General features: G+C 44.9%; 1 protein-coding gene across 1 annotated transcript; it reads right to left on the bottom strand.

The window, feature by feature from the left end:
- Positions 1-12945: 12945 nt before the first annotated feature.
- On the bottom strand, positions 12946-15097 carry LOC138667280 (uncharacterized). The gene has a single exon (XM_069755534.1). The coding sequence runs from the start codon at positions 15076-15078 to the stop codon at positions 13783-13785; it is 1296 nt and encodes a 431-aa protein (XP_069611635.1). The 5' UTR covers positions 15079-15097; the 3' UTR covers positions 12946-13782.
- Between the last annotated feature and the right edge of the window lie 7148 nt (positions 15098-22245).

The following is a 22245-nucleotide window of genomic DNA, read 5'->3' as shown; positions in this document are numbered from 1 at the left end:
GTCCTGGACAGGTGTATCTGCTGATTGCAGTTCTGACTGGGGTATTTAGGTTTGCAGGACTCATTAGTCCTTGCCAGTTGTCTATGATTCTTGGGAAGTGTTGGATCTCTGTCTGGCTTCTCCTGCTTAGCTGCCAATTCAGCAAAGGTAAGTGTCTGTTTCTTTTTCCATGGCACACAAGCTGTGTGCTTGTTTTTTGATTGTATTCCTGCTCTGAGTGTAATAGTCTCTGGAGTTGCAGATATACGTTCCACGTCTTTAGTTAGATGGAGGAATTTTTTGTATGATGTGCTGTGGATATTTTTGGAAGGGTTTTAATACTGACCGCACAGAACTCTGTCATATCCTTTCCTATTTTAGCTAGAGTGGCCTCTTGTGCTAAATCCTGTTTTTCTGCCTGTGTGTGTTTTTCCTCTCCTACTCACAGCCAATATTTGTAGGGGGCTGCCTATCCTTTGGGGTTCTGCTCTGAGGCAAGATAGTATTCCTATTTCCATCTATAGGGGTATTTAGTCCTCCAGCTGTGACGAGGTGTCTAGGTTGTTAGGTACATCCCACGGCTACTTCTAGTTGCGGTGTTAAGATCAGGATTTGCGGTCAGTATAGTTACCACTTACTCCAGTGAAAGTTTTCATGCTGCTCCAAGGTCACCGGATCATAACAGTACAACTGGCCCATAATGAGTTAAATGCATCTCAGAAGAAGGGAAGAAAGGTGTTGAGCCATTTTTTCTTCAGTCTGCTTTATATTCTCTTCCCTCTTAATCTCTGGGTAGCTGAGGAGCCTTGTGCTAGCATGAATGTTCAGGAAATAGCTTCTCGTGTAGACCAGCTTGCTGCTAGGGTACAGGGTATTTCGGATTATATTGTTCAGACTCCTGTTTTAGAACCGAAGATTCCTACTCCTGATTTGTTTTTTGGCGACAGGTCCAAATTTTTGAGTTTTAAAAACAACTGTAAACTGTTTTTTGCTTTGAGACCTCGATCCTCCGGTGATTCCATTCAGTGGGTTAAAATCGTCATTTCCCTGCTGCGTGGCAACCCGCAGGATTGGGCGTTTTCCCTGGAATCTGGGAATCCGGCTTTGCTTAATGTAGACTCCTTTTTTCAGGCTTTAGGATTATTATATGATGAACCTAATTCTGTGGATCAAGCTGAGAAGACCTTGTTGGCCCTGTCTCAGGGTCAAGAGGCGGCAGAATTGTATTGTCAGATATTCAGAAAATGGTCTGTGTTGACTAAATGGAATAATGATGCTTTGGTGGCAATTTTCAGAAAGGGTCTTTCTGAATCCGTTAAAGATGTTATGGTGGGGTTTCCCACGCCTTCCGGTCTGAGTGATTCTATGTCTCTGGCCATTCAGATTGACCGGCGCTTGCGGGAGCGCAGAACTGTGCGCGCTGTGGCGTTGTCCTCAGAGCAGATTCCTGAGCCAATGCAGTGTGATAGGATTCTGTCTAGAACAGAACGACAAGGATTCAGACGTCAGAATAGGTTGTGTTATTATTGTGGCGACGCTTCTCATGTCATTTCAGTCTGCCCTAAGCGGACAAAGAGGATCGCTAGTTCATTTACCATCAGTACTGTACAACCTAAATTTCTGTTATCTGTGTCCTTGATCTGCTCATTGTCATCATTTTCTGTCATGGCGTTTGTGGATTCAGGCGCCGCCTTGAACTTAATGGACTTTGAGTTTGCCAGGCGTTGTGGTTTTTCCTTGCAGCCTTTGCAGAACCCTATTCCTTTAAGGGGCATTGATGCTACACCCTTGGCTAAAAATAAGCCCCAGTTTTGGACACAGGTGACCATGCGTATGGCGCCAGCCCATCAGGAAGATTGTCGATTTCTGGTGTTGCATAATTTGCATGATGCTATCGTGCTGGGTTTTCCGTGGTTGCAGGTACATAATCCTGTGTTGGATTGGAAGTCCATGTCTGTGACTAGTTGGGGTTGTCAGGGGGTTCATAATGATGTTCCTTTGATGTCAATCTCCTCTTCTTCCTCTTCTGAAATTCCGGAGTTTTTGTCTGATTTTCAGGATGTATTCGATGAGCCCAAGTTCAGTTTCCTTCCACCGCACAGGGTCTGCGATTGTGGTATGGACTTGATTCCAGGCTGTAAGTTTCCTAAGGGTCGACTTTTCAACCTGTCTGTGCCTGAACATACCGCCATGCGGAGCTATATTAAGGAGTCTTTGGAGAAAGTGCATATTCGGCCATCTTCTTCACCGTTGGGAGCGGGGTTCTTTTTTGTTGCTAAAAAAGATGGTTCCTTCAGACCCTGTATTGATTATCGCCTCTTGAATAAAATCACGGTCAAGTTTCAATACCCTTTACCTTTGCTTACCGATTTGTTTGCTAGGATTAAAGGAGCTAGTTGGTTTACGAAGATTGACCTTCGGGGGGCATATAATCTTGTTCGTATTAAGCAGGGTGATGAATGGAAAACTGCTTTTAACATGCCCGAAGGCCATTTTGAATACCTTGTGATGCCATTCGGGCTTACTAATGATCCATCTGTTTTTCAGTCCTTCATGCATGATATTTTCCGGACTTATATTGATAAGTTCTTGATTATATATTTGGACGATATTTTGACTTTTTCCGATGATTGGGAGTCTCATGTGGAACAGGTCAGGATGGTATTTCAGATCCTTCGTGACAATGCTTTGTTTGTGAAAGGGTCTAAGTGTCTCTTTGGGGTGCAGAAGGTTTCTTTTTTGGGCTTTATTTTTTCTCCCTCGTCTATAGAGATGGATCCGGTTAAGGTTCAGGCCATTCATGATTGGATTCAGCCCACATCCGTGAAGAGCCTTCAGAAATTTTTGGGTTTTGCAAATTTTTATTGCCGTTTCATTGCTAATTTTTCCAGCGTGGTTAAACCCTTGACCGATTTGACGGAGAAAGGCGCGGATGTGGCGAATTGGTCCTCTGTGGCTGTATCTGCCTTTCAGGAGCTTAAACGTCGATTTACTTCTGCTCCGGTGTTGCGCCAACCGGATGTTTCTCTTCCATTTCAGGTTGAGGTTGACGCTTCTGAGATTGGGGCAGGGGCTGTTTTGTCTCAGAGGGATCCTGTTGGTTCCTTAATGAAACCGTGTGCCTTCTTTTCCCGTAAGTTTTCGCCTGCTGAACGCAATTATGATGTCGGCAATCAGGAGTTGTTGGCTATGAAGTGGGCGTTTGAGGAGTGGCGACATTGGCTTGAGGGAGCTAAGCACCGTATTGTGATCTTGACCGATCATAAGAATTTGATTTACCTCGAGTCTGCCAAACGGCTGAATCCTAGACAGGCTCGATGATCCTTGTTTTTTTCCCGTTTTGACTTTGTGGTCTCGTACCTTCCGGGTTCTAAGAACATTAAGGCTGATGCCCTCTCTAGGAGTTTTTTGCCTGATTCTCCTGAGGTCTTAGAACCGGTCGGTATTCTGAAAGAAGGGGTGGTCCTTTCTGCCATTTCCCCTGATTTACGATGGGTTCTTCAGGAATTTCAGGCTGACAAACCTGACCGCTGTCCTGTGGGGAAACTTTTTGTTCCTGACAGATGGACTAGTAGAGTGATTTCTGAGGTTCATTGTTCCGTGTTGGCTGGTCATCCTGGCATTTTTGGTACCAGAGACTTGGTTGGTAGGTCCTTTTGGTGGCCTTCTTTGTCGCGTGATGTGCGTTCTTTTGTGCAGTCCTGTGGGACTTGTGCGCGGGCCAAGCCTTGTTGTTCCCGTGCTAGTGGATTGCTTTTGCCATTGCCGGTCCCTGAGAGGCCCTGGACGCATATTTCTATGGATTTTATTTCCGATCTTCCGGTTTCCCAGAGGATGTCGGTTATCTGGGTTGTTTGTGACCGGTTCTCTAAGATGGTTTATTTGGTGCCTTTGCCTAAATTGCCTTCCTCTTTTCGGATTTGGTTCCGTTGTTTTTTCAGCATGTGGTCCGTTTACATGGTATTCCGGAGAATATTATGTCCGACAGAGGTTCCCAGTTTGTTTCTAGGTTTTGGCGGGCCTTTTGTGCTAGGCTGGGCATTGATTTGTCTTTTTATTCTGTGTTTCATCCTCAGACAAATGGTCAGACCGAGCGAACTAATCAGACTTTGGAGACTTATTTGAGATATACGTTCCACGTGTTTAGTTAGACGGAGGAATTTTTTGTATGATCTGCTGTGGATATTTTTGGAAGGGTTTTAATACTGACCGCATAGAACTCTGTCCTATCCTTTCCTATTTTAGCTAGAGTGGCCTCTTGTGCTAAATCCTGTTTTTCTGCCTGTGTGTGTTTTTCCTCTCCTACTCACAGCCAATATTTGTCGGGGGCTGCCTATCCTTTGGGGTTCTGCTCTGAGGCAAGATAGTATTCCTATTTCCATCTATAGGGGTATTTAGTCCTCCGGCTGTGACGAGGTGTCTAGGTTGTTGGGTACATCCCACGGCTACTTCTAGTTGCGGTGTTAAGATCAGGATTTGCGGTCAGTATAGTTACCACTTACTCCAGTGAAAGTTTTCATGCTGCTCCAAGGTCACCGGATCATAACACACTATATACAATATGAGCCCCCACTTAGTCTCCTATATACAGTATGAGCCCTAAAATAGCTTCCTGTGTACATTGAGCCCCACACAGCTTATAATATACAGTATGAGCCCCTACATAGCTTCCTACAGAGGTGTATGTAGGCTTTTTGGCACCCAGGGTAAGAATTCAGTTTGGAGCCCTGAACCCCTGCCCCCCAAGCACATATGTAATTTGCACACTTAGTCACATGCCAACGACCTGCTCACCCTAATTCAATCTTCAGGGAAAAACGGAAAAGCAGGAAGAAAAGCTTGCTGTCGCGTAACAGCGTAAGTATGAAAATCGCATATGAGTGAAGCGGCCATGTGATGACTGCTTGAACCTGCAAGCAGAGCTGAATCCTGACAGTGAGTATATTTCATGCTAGTAGATTTGGCTACAGGGCTTAACTTTATAATGAAAGGGTGCATCAAGGTTTAGGCTGTGTGTACAAGTTGCAGATTTTTCGCTCTTTTTTCGCCTTTTTTTCCCCTATAAAAACACGAAAAAAAACCGCATACATTATGCATCCCATCATTTAGAATGCATTCTGGAATTTTTGTGCACATGATGCATTTTTTTTTTCTGCGAAAAAAACGCATCGCGGTAAAACACAGCATGTTCATTAATTTTGCGGATTTTTTGCGGATTTTCCACTATCATAATTGCATTGGGAACCTCCGGAAAAATCCGCAAAAAAACCGCACCAAAAACGCGGGAACAACGCGAGAAAAATGAATGCGGATTTCTTGCAGAAAATGTCCTGTTTTGCTCAGGAAATTTCTGCAAGAAATCCTAAACGTGTGCACATAGCCTTAAGGTGAAAGTCTGCAGTCACTATAGGTAACTGAAGGCTTCTGAATTCTCCCAGTTCATATACTGCACACTTTTAGGATTCTCCCTTGCTCAAGTATGTGATTTATATACATCTGGACACATTCCGACTAGACGTGTCCAGCCTTGCTCAATTCGTTTTCATTGAGTGAGGCCACGCATGTGTAGTCGGCATGTGACCACATGTATGCAATCGCCGGCACGAGAGAATCCTGACAGCATGCAGTGCGCACTGAGAATTCAGAAGTCTACAGTCACAAAGAATGACTGCAGACTCATCACAAACTTGCACAACCCCTTTAATACTCCTAACAAATAAAAGCATGAGCATTAGTCAGTATCACAAAAAACATCCAGTTACCTGATAGATGATGTTGTCGTTCTTTCTTTTCTCCTTCATCCATGAGTTTTCTCATCCACAGCCATCTCTGCAGATTTCCATCTTCTCTTGTATTCTGCATCACATCCCCACACGAAGCCCTTAAAGATAGCAGTGTCATTATAATGCTCCTGAATAAAAATATCTGCCCTACACTGAGCCTCTGAATAAATAATTGCCCCTCACTATATTCCCTGCCCAAAATATGACCCCCACCCTTTCCCTCTCATGGTATATGCCCTCCCCACTGTCCTATCCTTTCCATACTGGGTCCTCTCTTCACACTGTCCTCCCACACTTAGTCCCCCTATAGGGCGCAGACTCTAAACTGTGCCCCCTTATCGTACTTCCCCTCCATGGTATACTGTTGCCTCCTGGCTGTGCCCTACACTGTTCCCCCATGCTAACCCCCCTACACACCACTCAGTCTCTATTCTGTCCACACTTGCGCTGTTTTCCTGCTATACTGTCTCCTCGCACTATTTCCCTCAAGTCTCAGCACACATTTCTCCATCCCTCCTCATACATTTACCCTCTCACTTTCGATACTGCCTCCTCACACATCCCTCGCTCCCCATACTGTGTCCACATACATTTTCCCCTCGCTCCTCATACTGTTCGCACCCATGTCACTACTCACCATACTTCTGCACCCATCCCCCCATACATGCCCCCATCTCATACCTTCCTTCTCATATTGTGTCTTAAAATTTCTCCCACTCATATTTTCCGCACCTGTCCCTTCCTTGCTCCCCAAACTTGTATCCTCACATCATCCCCTCGTTACACTAATTAATCCCATCACAGTAAATCTCCTTCAGCCCCGTTAAAGTGAATCTCCCCCACAAAGTAAATACCCCCACACAAAAACACACAGTAAATACCCCCCCACACACAGTATTACGCCACCACACACACAGTGAATACCACACACACTAAATACCCCCACACAATAAATCCCCCCCCCAACACACACTACATACCTCCACACTAAATAATTCCCCCCCCACACACACAGTAAATATCCCTTCACACGCGCACAGTAAATATTCCCCCTCACACACACACACACAGTAAATGCACCCCCTTCTCAGTAAACACCACCCACACCCAGCAAATACACCCCCAGGATTGAAATACCCCCTATATCTTTGGTGTCTTCAGCTCCACTAACGTGGAGCACTTAACACCAATCTGCGCCTCTGGTCGCCGGTGAGTGACCTCAGCAGTGTGATCACATGACCTGATCACGCTGCTGGTGTCGCTTTGACCCGGCGGTCACAGCTTCAATTGTACTCTGGTCTCTAAGATGTGATTACAATTGATCACTGGGAGCCCACGCACTGCAGCTTCTAGCGTAACCACTTACCACTTATTTACAAAGCAGCTCAACTTCTTCTCCATATTTTATTTAGTAGTATGTAGGTGAGATTTGTTACTACCGCGTCTACTACGCTGATACAGGTCTTCCAGCAAATCAAGATGTTGAAACACACAACTGCCTTTTTTTCTTTTTCATTTTATTTACGTGAACACAGCAAGTATATCATGTCTTGAAGCCGGTAAAAGCAGGGCTACGACAACCTTTCTTTAATTTTTATGAAAACCAGGTAGACTGAGAAAAGGTTGAACGATGGTGTAAAATGTGTAAGTTGTCTTTTCATTTTATTAAATATATACAGTTAGGTCCATATATATTTGGACAGAGACAACATTTTTCTAATTTTGGTTATAGACATTACCACAATGAATTTTAAACAAAACAATTCTGGTGCAGTTGAAGTTCAGACTTTCAGCTTTCATTTGAGGGTATCCACATTAAAATTGGATGAAGGGTTTAGGAGTTTCAGCTCCTTAACATGTGCCACCCTGTTTTAAAAGGGACCAAAAGTAATTGGACAGATTCAATAATTTTAAATAAAATATTCATTTTTAGTACTTGGTTGAATACCCTTTGTTGGCAATGACTGCCTGAAGTCTTGAACTCATGGACATCACCAAATGCTGTGTTTCCTCCTTTTTGATGCTCTGCCAGGCCTTCACTGCGGTGGTTTTCAGTTGCTGTTTGTTGTGGGCCTTTCTGTCTGAAGTTTAGTCTTTAACAAGTGAAATGCATGCTCAATTGGGTTGAGATCAGGTGACTGACTTGGCCATTCAAAAATATTCCACTTCTTTGCTTTAATAAACTCCTGGATTGCTTTGGCTTTATGTTTTGGGTCATTGTCCATCTGTAGTATGAAACGGCGACCAATCAGTTTGGCCGCATTTGGCTGGATCTGAGCACACAGTATGGCTCTGAATACCTCAGAATTCATTCGGCTGCTTCTGTCCTGTGTCACATCATCAATAAACACTAGTGACCCAGTACCACTGGCAGCCATGCATGCCCAAGCCATCACACTTCCTCCGCCGTCTTTTACAGATGATGTGGTATGCTTTGGTTCGTGAACTGTACCACGCCTTAGCCATACTTTTCTCTTTCCATCATTCTGGTAGAGGTTGATCTTGGTTTCATCTGTCCAAAGAATGTTCTTCCAGAACTGTGCTGGCTTTTTTAGATGCTTTTTAGCAAAGTCCAGTCTAGCCTTTTTATTCTTGATGCTTATGAGTGGCTTGCACCGTGCTGTGAACCCTCTGTATTTACTTTCATGCAGTCTTCTCTTTATGGTAGATTTGGATATTGATACGCCGACCTCCTGGAGAGTGTTGTTCACTTGGTTGGTTGTTGTGAAGGGGTTTCTCTTCACCATGGAGATAATTCTGCGATCATCCACCACTGTTGTCTTCCGTGGGCGCCCAGGTCTTTTTGCATTGATGAGTTCACCAGTGCTTTTTTTCTTACTCAGGATGTACCAAACTGTAGATTTTGCCACTCCTAATATTGTAGCAATTTCTCGGAAGGGTTTTTTCTGTTTTCGCAGCGTAAGGATGGCTTGTTTCACCTGCATGGAGAGCTCCTTTGACCGCATGTTTACTTCACAGCAAAACCTTCCAAATGCAAGCGGCACACCTCAAAACAATTCCAGGCCTTTTATCTGCTTAATTGAGAATGACATAACGAAGGGATTGCCCACACCTGTCCATGAAATAGCCTTGGAGTCAATTGTCCAATTACTTTTGGTCCCTTTAAAAACAGGGTGGCACATATTAAGGAGCTGAAACTCCTAAACCCTTCATCCAATTTTAGTGTGGATACCCTCAAATGAAAGCTGAAAGTCTGATCTTCAACTGCATCTGAATTGTTTTGTTTAAAATTCATTGTGGTAATGTCTATAACCAAAATTAGAAAAATGTTGTCTCTGTCCAAATATATATGGACCTAACTGTAATTGTTGGGGTTTTTTGTAAGGCTTGATTCTTACCCAGGAACCTACCTTTTACAATAATTCACAACTGTATTTCCCCCTTTTTATATTACATTACATTATATATTATATATTTACAGTATCTATAATATAACGCTGGGAGCGTCACTCTGTCCGAAGCCTTTATAGACTGCGCAGGCGCAAGCGCCGGCGCAGTCTGGGCCTCACAGAGTGACGCTCCCGGGAGATCGCGGTATGCGTTCACACTGAACGCACAACCGCGATCTCCAACAGAGAAGCAGGGACCGCCAGGAGGGTGAGTATCGGCCATATTCACCTGTCCTCTGTTCCACCGCTGAGCGCCGCCATCTTCCCGGTCTTCGGCCTGTGACCTTCAGTTCAGAGGGCACGATGACGCGCTTAATGCGCGCCGGCGCCGCCATCTGACTGAACAGTCACAGCCAGAAGACCGGGAAGATGGCGGCGCGCAGCGCTGGAACGGGACAGACAGGTGAGTATAGTAAGTGCTGGGGGGCCTGAGCTGGCGGCGATACCGGCACCTGACCCCCACAGCGCGCCGGTGTCCCCGCCTGCTCCGGCCCCCGGATGGGTGCAGCACATATCAGGATGGGGACGCAGGATGGGTACAGCACATACCAGGATGGGGACGCAGGATGGGTGCAGCACATGACAGGATGGGGGCGCAGGATGGGTGCAGCACATGACAGGATGGGGACGCAGGATGGGTGCAGCACATGACAGGATGGGGATGCAGGATGGGTGCAGCACATGACAGGATGGGGACGCAGGATGGGTGCAGCACATACCAGGATGGGGACGCAGGATGGGTGCAGCACATAACAGGATGGGGACGCAGGATGGGTACAGCACATACCAGGATGGGGACGCAGGATGGGTGCAGCACATACCAGGATAGGGACGCAGGATGGGTGCAGCACATGACAGGATGGGGACGCAGGATGGGTGCAGCACATACCAGGATGGGGACACAGGATGGGTGCAGCACATGACAGGATGGGGACGCAGGATGGAGCAGCACATTACAGGATGGGGACGTAGGATGGGTGCAGCACATGACAGGATGGGGGCGCAGGATGGGTGCAGCACATGACACGATGGGGGACGCAGGATGGGTGCAGCACATGACAGGATGGGGATGCAGGATGGGGATGCAGGATGGGTGCAGCACATACTAGGATGGGGACGCAGGATGGGTGCAGTACATAACAGGATGGGGACGCAGGATGGGTGCAGCACATGACAGGATGGGGACGCAGGATGGGTGCAGCACATGACAGGATGGGGACGCAGGATGGGTGCAGCACATGACAGGATGGGGGCGCAGGATGGGTGCAGCACATGACAGGATGGGGACGCAGGATGGGTGCAGCACATGACAGGATGGGGACGCAGGATGGGTGCAGCACATGACAGGATGGGGATGCAGGATGGGAACGCAGGATGGGTGCAGCACATACCAGGATAGGGACACAGGATGGGTGCAGCACATGACAGGATGGGGGCGCAGGATGGGTGCAGCACATGACAGGATGGGGACGCAGGATGGGTGCAGCACATGACAGGATGGGGACGCAGGATGGGTGCAGCACATGACAGGATGGGGATGCAGGATGGGTGCAGCACATGACAGGATGGGGACGCAGGATGGAGCAGCACATGACAGGATGGGGGCGCAGGATGGGTGCAGCACATGACAGGATGGGGACGCAGGATGGGTGCAGCACATGACAGGATGGGGACACAGGATGGGTGCAGCACATACCAGGATGGGGACGCAGGATGGGTGCAGCACATGACAGGATGGGGGCGCAGGATGGGTGCAGCACATGACAGGATGGGGACGCAGGATGGGTGCAGCACATGACAGGATGGGGACGCAGGATGGGTGCAGCACATGACAGGATGGGGACGCAGGATGGGTGCAGCACATGGCAGGATGGGGACGCAGGATGGGTGCAGCACATGACAGGATGGGGACGCAGGATGGGTGCAGCACATGACAGGATGGGGACGCAGGATGGGTGCAGCACATGACAGGATGGGGACGCAGGATGGGTGCAGCACATGACAGGATGGGGACGCAGGATGGGTGCAGCACATGGCAGGATGGGGACGCAGGATGGGTGCAGCACATGACAGGATAGGGATGCAGGATGGGTGCAGCACATGACAGGATGGGGGCGCAGGATGGGTGCAGCACATGACAGGATGGGGACGCAGGATGGGTGAAGCACATGACAGGATGGGGATGCAGGATGGGGACGCAGGATGGGTGCAGCACATACCAGGATGGGGACGCAGGATGGGTGCAGCACATGACAGGATGGGGCGCAGGATGGGTGCAGCACATGACAGGATGGGGATGCAGGATGGGTGCAGCACATGACAGGATGGGGGCGCAGGATGGGTGCAGCACATGACAGGATGGGGACGCAGGATGGGTGAAGCACATGACAGGATGGGGATGCAGGATGGGGACGCAGGATGGGTGCAGCACATACCAGGATGGGGACGCAGGATGGGTGCAGCACATGACAGGATGGGGACGCAGGATGGGTGCAGCACATGACAGGATGGGGACGCAGGATGGGTGCAGCACATGACAGGATGTGGATGCAGGATGGGTGCAGCACATGACAGGATGGGGGCGCAGGATGGGTGCAGCACATGACAGGATGGGGATGCAGGATGGGTGCAGCACATGACATGATGGGGACGCAGGATGGGTGCAGCACATGACATGATGGGGACGCAGGATGGGTGCAGCACATGACAGGATGGGGGCGCAGGATGGGTGCAGCACATGACAGGATGGGGATGCAGGATGGGTGCAGCACATGACAGGATGGGGATGCAGGATGGGTGCAGCACATGACATGATGTGGATGCAGGATGGGTGCAGCACATGACATGATGTGGATGCAGGATGGGTGCAGCACATGACAGGATGGGGATGCAGGATGGGTGCAGCACATGACAGGATGGGGATGCAGGATGGGTGCAGCACATGACAGGATGGGGATGCAGGATGGGTGCAGCACATGACAGGATGGGGATGCAGGATGGGTGCAGCACATGACATGATGTGGATGCAGGATGGGTGCAGCACATGACAGGATGGGGGCGCAGGATGGGTGCAGCACATGACAGGATGGGGATGCAGGATGGGTGCAGCACATGACAGGATGGGGATGCAGGATGGGTGCAGCACATGACATGATGGGGACGCAGGATGGGTGCAGCACATGACAGGATGGGGACGCAGGATGGCTGCAGCACATGACAGGATGGGGACGCAGGATGGAGCAGCACATACCAGGATGGAGACCATATACCAATATAAATGCTCGCCACCCAGGCATAGAACGGGTTCAATGGCTAGTATATTATAAACCTATTTGTATCTAAAATATATTATAAAACCTTTAAAAACAAAAAATCTTATAAACTCTATGTACAGGAATTGGAAAAACTTCCAACACTGGAAATAAGTTGAACAAAAAGCCCATTTCCACTTAAAGGGATTGTCCACTACTTAGACAACCCCTTCAGAATTCACTATGTTTCCACCATGTATAACAATAACACTTATACTCTCCTCCAGTGCCGTTCCTGCAGTGTTGGCACAGGCTCCCCCTGCCGCCAATCAGTGCTGACTTAACGCTCCTCTCTTTTAGATGTAATTCACATCCAGAGGAAGTGAGAGCTGCAGCTTCTGCCTCACAGCCTTCGGTTGTCAGTTACTATAAATGAGAGGACTGATTATCTGATGCGAGTCCCACTGCCAACACTGCTGGAATGGCATTGGAGGTGAGTAACTATTATTTTAATAGACGAACGATAGGGAGTCAAAAGGGGTTCTCCGAGTAGTGGACAACCTCTTTAATAGAAAATAACCAGCTTTTCTGTATTCCTGAAATACAAATGTGCCTGAATATGTGACCATACAAACAGGAGGTATGTGTTGGTGCATAACCTAGTTGCTGTTCCTGCAGCCATATTTGTTGGTGGCCAGCTTTCCAGTAGACATATAAAACGAAGAGTAGATATACACAGCAGATGACTGGTAGTCAAAAGCTCATTCAGCTGAATGCTATCCTCCTGATCCCTCCATATACATGCATGCCCAGGTGGGGAGTAAAGCCCTCATACATATTAGACTGTTGGCTGAACCCACTGATATCGACAGATTCAGCCTATAGTCTGACGTGTATGGAAGCACCGGACAATTTATTGTCTGAGGAAATATTATCCGGCATCTCGTATTTTGAACTAATGACCGAATTGTCTCCAGGAGATAAGCTGCCACCAGACATGTCGGGTGATGACTCTCTCATAGAGAACAGATGAGCGCTTAGCCAAGTGAGCACTCCTGAGTATGGGCGAGATGACTGAGATTGCTGCTGGCTGAATGATCTGCCATCTAATATGAATGGATGGCATATGTTGCTGACAAACACCTCTGATGGTACCTTATCTTCTCAAAAATATGATCAGTTGAGAAATTTGTCAAGTTTCCATACACATCGTCTCCCAGTCTCCATGAAATTAGTGGATTTGTCCGATAGACAACTACTGTGTATGACCAGCTTAAAATATGGCTAAATAAAATTTGTAACACATTGTGCCCAAGTTATAGCCTCATATTTACAGAGTATTTTTCCGCTAGGCTTATGCTACTGGAAAGCTATTTGGTTTAGCACTTGATTAACATTTCTAATCAGTGAAACATTAAATTTCCAAATTGTCTGATCATTAATTAGTAGTGATCTGTTGAGTCCTGGTTGATGAGGCCCTCTGCAGTGATGAACAAGGGCAGTCTTTAGGGGAACATTTAGGGTCTTTCCATAATTTTTTAAAACTGAGTGAACAGAAGTCTGAACAACTTTTCTTGGATCCACGATCATCTTCCTTGCATTGAATACATGTGGTCTTATGGGTTCTCTGTGGACGTGGCTCAGTAAGTTGAAACCAGGAACATCTTTCCATGATGATGTATCAGGAAAGTTTTCAGCAGTGACTGCAGTTTGAGGGAAATTGTGGCTTTCAAATAAGAAAACTCCTACATCCGGGTTTTCTCTTTGAAGCTTTTCCATCATGCTGTCCCACGTCATATTCTCAAATGGTAAAATGATCTCGTCAACGTCATTGAGCAACACATACTTACTTTTGTACATATTTTTATAAAGGCAGTCATTCAAAGTTGATACTTGCCCATAGTAGCCAATGTCTTTGTTGTCCTTGTCATCATAACGCCACTTTTGAGATGGGCGTAAAAACTTTTCAATGGGCCATGGTACAATTTCTACAGTGCCTTCTTTGCTGTAGTAGTCCAAGATTTTTTCCACCTGTTGGCTGCAGTTTTTGAGATAAATTGTAACCCGTTGTGCCCCGAGCAATTTATACATCTCAATTGTCTGAATCAACTGTAAAGTGTTGCTGTAATTCCCATACATGGTGGAAATACAGACTGTAAAATTTGCAGTAAATGCCTCCCGTTCTCGATTTCTGATTTCAAACCTGGTCAATGATGAGAGTCCTCCACCTGAAGACTCATCGAGATACATGTGGTTTGCTTGACATTGCGGCGGCTCGTAACATTTTATATCAGCTAAGCCAAAAGGAAAGCCAAAGTGATCTTCATGGATATCTATCTTTGCCTCAGTTATAACCAAATATTTCTGCCCATAGCAAGAAAAATAACAGAAGAGTTTTTTCACTTTTGCATGATGCACGATTCCTAAAACTCGAACCAGGTTTTCTTCTCGGTTGTCGTAGTAAGCGGCAATGATGAAAGTTTTATTGCCTTTGAGTGGTGTGATGGTGTCCTGAGCTATGGCGCTCATGTTATATTCCGACAAAATAAAGAGACCATGATCAATCCTCTTCCGTGAATAGGTCTTGATAAATAGTATCAAACAGATTGATACCAGCAAGCAGACCACCGTGAAGATTCGTTTTAGTGAAGTCATAATCTTAATGGCTCCCAAATTGGATATCTGCTGAAAAGAACATCCTGAATTATTAATTTCACCGAGCAGAGATGCATCAATTAACACAAAGTTTCATACGTATTTGACAAGAAAACCATGTACCAGTGAAAATTATCTTTTATACATCAGAGATTATACTTCACATACTAAAATCACTTTTTTGAAGTCTCTGCCCCAACATGGACTTACCGTAAATGTCTCAGTCGTTCCAATTTTGGTACCTGGGCAGTTCCACTCAAACCTCTTCACGATCTCCCCCTGATCTCCTGTATTTAGCTGGGAATAGATGACTTTTTTAGCTTTGTTTTTTGTGGCCAGAATGTCCCTGGCTAGGTGCCACAAATCGGAGGCAGCTGTCAGAATGAAGGAACTTAAACTCTTGACTACAAAAAGAATTTAGCTGTTGGTTTTTCTAGTGGGGCTTAGTGGCTAATAAGCATAACTGTCTCTTGGGGAGTGCAATCATTCTGCGTAGACCTTTGGTTTCATACTGTAAATCTCTGTGAAACTACTCATCTATTTGCTGTGTATCTTCCATGCGGATTGGCAAGCGGCATAACACTCAGGAGATGAGATTTAAGAAAAAAATCCATAAAACTGACTTACACAATTCTTTAACCTATTTCTGGGTTACAGTTTTCTACCCCCAAAATCCAAAGAGATGCATAATTTTTTTTTAAATACAAAATTCTTTTAGACATATTTAAATAACAATCAAGTTAAAAAAAGAAGTGCCTCTACAAGGGGGCACATTATAAGTCTGATACTTTACATGATAGAATAAAGGTAAAAGTGACATTCAGGAACCACACATAGGGTGTACTAGAAAAGTAAAAAAAATCTTGTGTTCAAGAAATCAAGCACAATGGCTACCCCTAAATTCGGCTGTTGCTATGATGGCTTGTCAAGTTGTTATCCTAAATGAAGATGAAGGGCCTCAAACTCCACCTGCAATATATTAGCTATAGAGAGAAAAGAGGGGGAAGGATTTAAATAAAAATAATAATCAGTGTTTCCTCCTATATGTAGGCAGATATGTATGAATTCATGTATACATATTTATGTAAAAGTTATAAAAAGTATAGAATATGTTCAATCAATTCATATAGATCTATCAGGTTAACAGTTAATATAGTTTGTGATTCTTATTTTACACCCACAGTGCGTGTGTAACATAGTTACATAGTTATTAAGGTTGAAGGAAGACTTTAAGTCCATCTAGTTCAACCCATAGCCTAACCCAACATGCCCTAACATGTTGATCCAGAGAAAGGCAAAAAAATCCCATGTGGCAAAGAGTAAGCTCCACATTGGGGAAAAAAATTCCTTCCCAACTCCACATACGGCAATCAGACTAGTTCCCTGGATCAACGCCCTATTCAAGGAATCTAGTATATATAACCTGTAACATTATACTTTTCAAGAAAGGTATCCAGTCCCCTCTTAAATTTAAGTAATGAATCACTCATTACAACATCATACGGCAGAGAGTTCCATAGTCTCACTGCTCTTACAGTAAAGAATCTGCGTCTATTATTATGCTTAGTAGAAAAAACCGTGTGCACTACTGAGAGGATGGTACTAAGGTAGGTTCCCACACCTTAGTGTAATAAATAAAAAGAACCTAGCACTCAACTTGATGCTCAAAGTGAAGGATTTATTGTAGTACCAAATAAACGTTTCGGTCCACCACACGGACCTTCATCAGTAACTACATGTGAAAATAATACAAATAAACAAAAAAACCAAAATAAAAATATAAATAAATAAAGTATTTACATAACATAATGAGATTTAGAACAACGGCATCGATATCATACATACAGGTCTATAGATACAGCGAAAAAATCGCCAGTGAGAACCATGTTGAATATCGAGGCACTATCATGTTCCATATACCGGAGTAGGAAGTACAAAGGAAAGTTAAAGAAAACCGTGTGACACGTACCGTACTGAACTCTAAGTAGGGTCAAAGAGACCAAGGTGACTAGGCACACGTGTAAAGCAGCGTCTAAAGGGTACAATAGATAGTATAAAAATAGTGCCCCATCGGTGGAGTGTAAAGAAAACATAACTTGCGTCATACCTAATACCAGAGCTCCGTAGGGAAATGTATGTGGGACCAAATACTGGGGGCAAAAAGAGGGATAAGAAAGGTGAGCCTCCTTTAGGTCTATGAGAAAGGTGCCACGCTCCGCTGTAGAAAGGGGTTACCTGTTCCGGGTGAATAGAGCTGTGCCATGAGCTAGACGCGGTGTCCACTGCTGGTCTAGTCGGATGAAGGAAAGACCGCTCTATAAAGGCAAAAGGAGGGGCTAATGGACCAATAAGAACGCGTGCGGCGAAACCGGAAGTGCGTCACGTTGCCATGGCAACGCGGTAACGCTGAGAGGCAGCGGTGTGTGTGAGCCGCATTATAGGGCCGGCGGAAATGACGGTCTAGTGTTACAGTCCAGCAGAAACACAGTCATAGAAGAGGAGGTTCCGCCTGACGCAAGAGGATGAAGAAGTTCCCACAGACAGGGGGAGGCGGTGCCTAAAGGAGAGCCAGTGTCGGGTGGAGGATCTCCTTAGTGTCTGCACTGAGTAGAGCCGAGAATGGAGGCCCATGTCCCTGTCTCCGGTCTATGATGAAAAAGATCATCAGAAAGGTCTTTGTACTGTCCCCTCATATATTTATACATTAAAATAAGATCACCCCTTAGCCTTCGTTTTTTCCAAACTAAATAGCTCAAAGTGTAATAACCTATCTTGGTATTGCAGACCACCCAGTCCTCTAATAACTTTGGTCGCTCTTCTCTGCACCCGCTCCAGTTCAGCTATGTCTTTCTTATACACCGGACTCCAACGTGCCCCCCCATATGCAAAAAACATCATCAATATAACGTTTCCATAGTCTCACGTTATTGATGAATAGAGGATGAGAATATATATGGCTCTCCTCGAAGTCGGCCATATAGCAATTAGCATATGGGGCGCTACGTTGGAGCCCATCGCGGTACCACGGATCTGTAAGTAGAAGTCGTCCTGGAACATAAAAAAATTCCGGGTTAGGATAATGGTTAGTAAATCAACGCATAAATTGATTTGATCAGGCAAAAAATTGGACTTGGTGAGAAGCTTATGGACCGAATTGATACCCTCTATGTGAGGAATAGACGTATACAGGTCTTTAACATCCATGGTGACTAAAATTGACCCTGGAGGAATGGATCCCAGGTCTTTGAGGATCATGTCACCCATCTAGCACATTGGAATATGTTTACGTTCTTTACCCTGTTCCTCCATTCTCGGCTCTACTCAGCGCAGACACTAAGGAGATCCTCCACCCGACACTGGCTCTCCTTTAGGCACCGCCTCCCCCTGTCTGTGGGAACTTCTTCATCCTCTTGCGTCAGGCGGAACCTCCTCTTCTATGACTGTGTTTCTGCTGGACTGTAACACTAGACCGTCATTTCCGCCAGACCTATAATGCGGCTCACACACACCGCTGCCTCTCAGCGTTACCGCGTTGCCATGGCAACGTGACGCACTTCCGGTTTCGCCGCACGCGTTCTTATTGGTCCATTAGCCCCTCCTTTTGCCTTTATAGAGCGGTCTTTCCTTCATCCGACTAGACCAGCGGTGGACACCGCGTCTAGCTCATGGCACAGCTCTATTCACCCGGAACAGGTAACCCCTTTCTACAGCGGAGCGTGGCACCTTTCTCATAGACCTAAAGGAGGCTCACCTTTCTTATCCCTCTTTTTGCCCCCAGTATTTGGTCCCACATACATTTCCCTACGGAGCTCTGGTATTAGGTATGACGCAAGTTATGTTTTCTTTACACTCCACCGATGGGGCACTATTTTTATACTATCTATTGTACCCTTTAGACGCTGCTTTACACGTGTGCCTAGTCACCTTGGTCTCTTTGACCCTACTTAGAGTTCAGTACGGTACGTGTCACACGGTTTTCTTTAACTTTCCTTTGTACTTCCTACTCCGGTATATGGAACATGATAGTGCCTCGATATTCAACATGGTTCTCACTGGCGATTTTTTTCGCTGTATCTATAGACCTGTATGTATGATATCGATGCCGTTGTTCTAAATCTCATTATGTTATGTAAATACTTTATTTATTTATATTTTTATTTTGGTTTTTTTGTTTATTTGTATTATTTTCACATGTAGTTACTGATGAAGGTCCGTGTGGTGGACCGAAACGTTTATTCTGTACTACAATAAATCCTTCACTTTGAGCATCAAGTTGAGTGCTAGGTTCTTTTTGTTTATTATTATGCTTAAACCTTCTTTCCTCCAGACGTAGAGGATGCCCCCATGTCCCTGTCTCTGGTCTATGATGAAAAAGATCATCAGAAAGGTCTTTGTACTGTCCCCTCATATATTTATACATTAAAATAAGATCACCCCTTAGCCTTCGTTTTTTCCAAACTAAATAGCTCCAAGTGTAATAACCTATCTTGGTATTGCAGACCACCCAGTCCTCTAATAACTTTGGTCGCTCTTCTCTGCACCCGCTCCAGTTCAGCTATGTCTTTCTTATACACCGGAGACCAGAACTGTGCACAGTATTCTAAGTGTGGTCGAACTAGTGACTTGTATAGAGGAAAAATTATGTTCTCCTCATGAGCATCTATGCCTCTTTTAAAGCATCTCATTATTTTATTTGCCTTTGTAGCAGCTGCCTGACACTGGCCACTAAATGTGAGTTTTGTCATCCATCCATACACCCAGGTCTTTTTCATTGACGGTTTTGCCCAGCGTTTTAGAATTAAGCACATAGTTAAGCATCTCATTACTTCTACCCAAATGTATGACCTTACATTTATCCCCATTAAAGCTCATTTGCCATTTATCAGCCCAAGCTTCTAGTTTACATAAATCATCCTGTAATATAAAATTATCCTCCTCTGTATTGATTACCCTGCAGAGTTTAGTGTCATCTGCAAATATTGAAATTCTACTCTGTATGCCCCCTACAAGATCATTAATAAATATGTTAAAAAGAAGAGGGCCCAATACTGACCCCTGTGGTACCCTACTGCTAACCGCGACCCAGTCCGAGTGTGCTCCATTAATAACCACCCTTTGTTTCCTATCCCTGAGCAGCTCTTAACCCACTTACACATATTTTCCCTTATCCCCATTATTCTCATTTTATGTATCAACCTTTTGTGTGGCACCGTATCAAAAGCTTTTGAAAAGTCAATATACACTACGTCCACTGGGTTCCCTTGGTCAAGTTCGGAACCTAAAAAGTTCACGTAAAATATGGCTTCAAGTAACTATGGGTCGATTCGTATATCGCGATCATCCAAAAACAGGGAGGAATAAATGAATCTGTGACCCCACTTATTTATAGAAAATAAAGCCAATATAAAAAGCTATATGTTATCTGATGAAATGGCAGACAGGACCAAGGCGGTATTGATTGTGGTCCCTCACCCCTACGCACGTTTCTCCTTGATTCTTCCAAAAGTGGGTTCACAAATTAATTTATTCTTCCTATTTTTCAATGATGGCTATATACAGACCATTGTAGAGAAAAGGAAGAATGCTCCAACTCCCCCACACTCCTGCTGTCCCTAGCTACGTAATGCATCTACCTGGGATTGCGACCTAAACTTACCTGTCATTCTATTAGGGTGATCTTCTATTCTAGTCTCCTGATTGTGACTATTATCATCCCTTGAAAATTAAATAAAGAGGACCAGTATAATATACTACAATGTCATTCTTTACTATCCATGAAAGTACTCCTAGGATGCGATCTGGCTATACCTGCCCCAACAAAGAGGAAACAAACAAGCAAAAAAACAAAGAAACACTGGATTGTGGTTATTATATTGAGATATTTCATACCATAAATTCCCTTTGATGTTGGCTATTAAGCTTTAGGGCTTTGGTCTATCAGTGGGGAAGTAAGCTTTTATGTCTTCCTCTGGAGGAGCTGCCTTTCCTCTGAAGTATGAAAATTTAATAAACAGAGTTCGATCTAATCTTTATTATATTTCTTCTATGAGATGTGATTAATACAGTGTAGTTCCCAATAGTGGATTTCTTCCATCGATGTGCAGGTAGGCGATGTGCTTCCGCCCCGGCATAAACTAATGAGTAGAAGGTGCTTTTGCAGATAAAACTTTTTTTTTTCTGTTCTGTACAGGAAAAGTAAATTATCAATGAGTTGTCACAGCCTGCAACCACGTGCTGGAAGAAGAAAGCAATATAGTGTCGTGACTGGCTGCAGTTGTGGAAAGGTGGCTGGTACTGGGATGGGGTGATGATGATGGGTAGACTCATGGGGGCATGGTGCCTGACAGTCAGGATGGCATCATGACTAGCACTATTATGGGCCATGTACGATGACACTGTCTTAGACAACAAGTCACTCTGAGGACTGTTACTATGCCCATGATTTTTTTTTTTTTTTTTTAATCTATGCACTAACCTCCTTCGGAAAATGTAATTTTTCTACGGATTTTTTTTTTTTTTTGCTTTTTGTGCAGAAGTTATTACTGTACTGTGTCTGGTATTACATTTAGTAGGAAAACGCTGCAATGTCACAGTCCAATACCAAGAGTGTACTGTTTCTGATAAAAAAGAAAATACAACAGATTTTTTTTCTTACCCTGGATAACCCTGTAAGGGCTTTTTATCTGTTTGTCAACTAGCAATGAATCTCTGGAAATAAAGCAATTACACAGACCTGGAAGTCAGAAAGCATCAAATATTTAGCATCAGTTTAAAATGAAATAATGGGACGGTAATGTTGTATGGATCATGAATAGTGATGAGCGAGTCTACTCGTTGCTCGGGTTTTCCTAAGCACACTCGGGTGGTCTCAGAGTATTTGTAACTGCGTGGAGATTTAGTTTTTTTTTTTAAGCAGCTGCATGATTTATGGCTGCAAGCCAGACTGAGAAAATGTGGGGGTTGCCTGGTTGCTAGGGAATCCCCACATGTAATCAAGCTGTCTATCGGCTGTAAATCATGCAGCTGAGGCAACGAAAACTAAATCTCCGAGCACTTACAAATACTCAAGAGACCACCCGAGCAACGAATATACTCTCTCATCACTAATCATGAAATATGAGGAGCATTAAAAATGGAAAGAAACATAATTGGTGGAAGAAATAATCA

The sequence above is a fragment of the Ranitomeya imitator genome, chromosome 2, assembly GCF_032444005.1.
Source record: "Ranitomeya imitator isolate aRanImi1 chromosome 2, aRanImi1.pri, whole genome shotgun sequence".
In the NCBI taxonomy this organism is placed as follows: Eukaryota; Metazoa; Chordata; class Amphibia; order Anura; family Dendrobatidae; genus Ranitomeya; species Ranitomeya imitator.
This window is presented reverse-complemented; position numbering and strand designations above follow the sequence as displayed.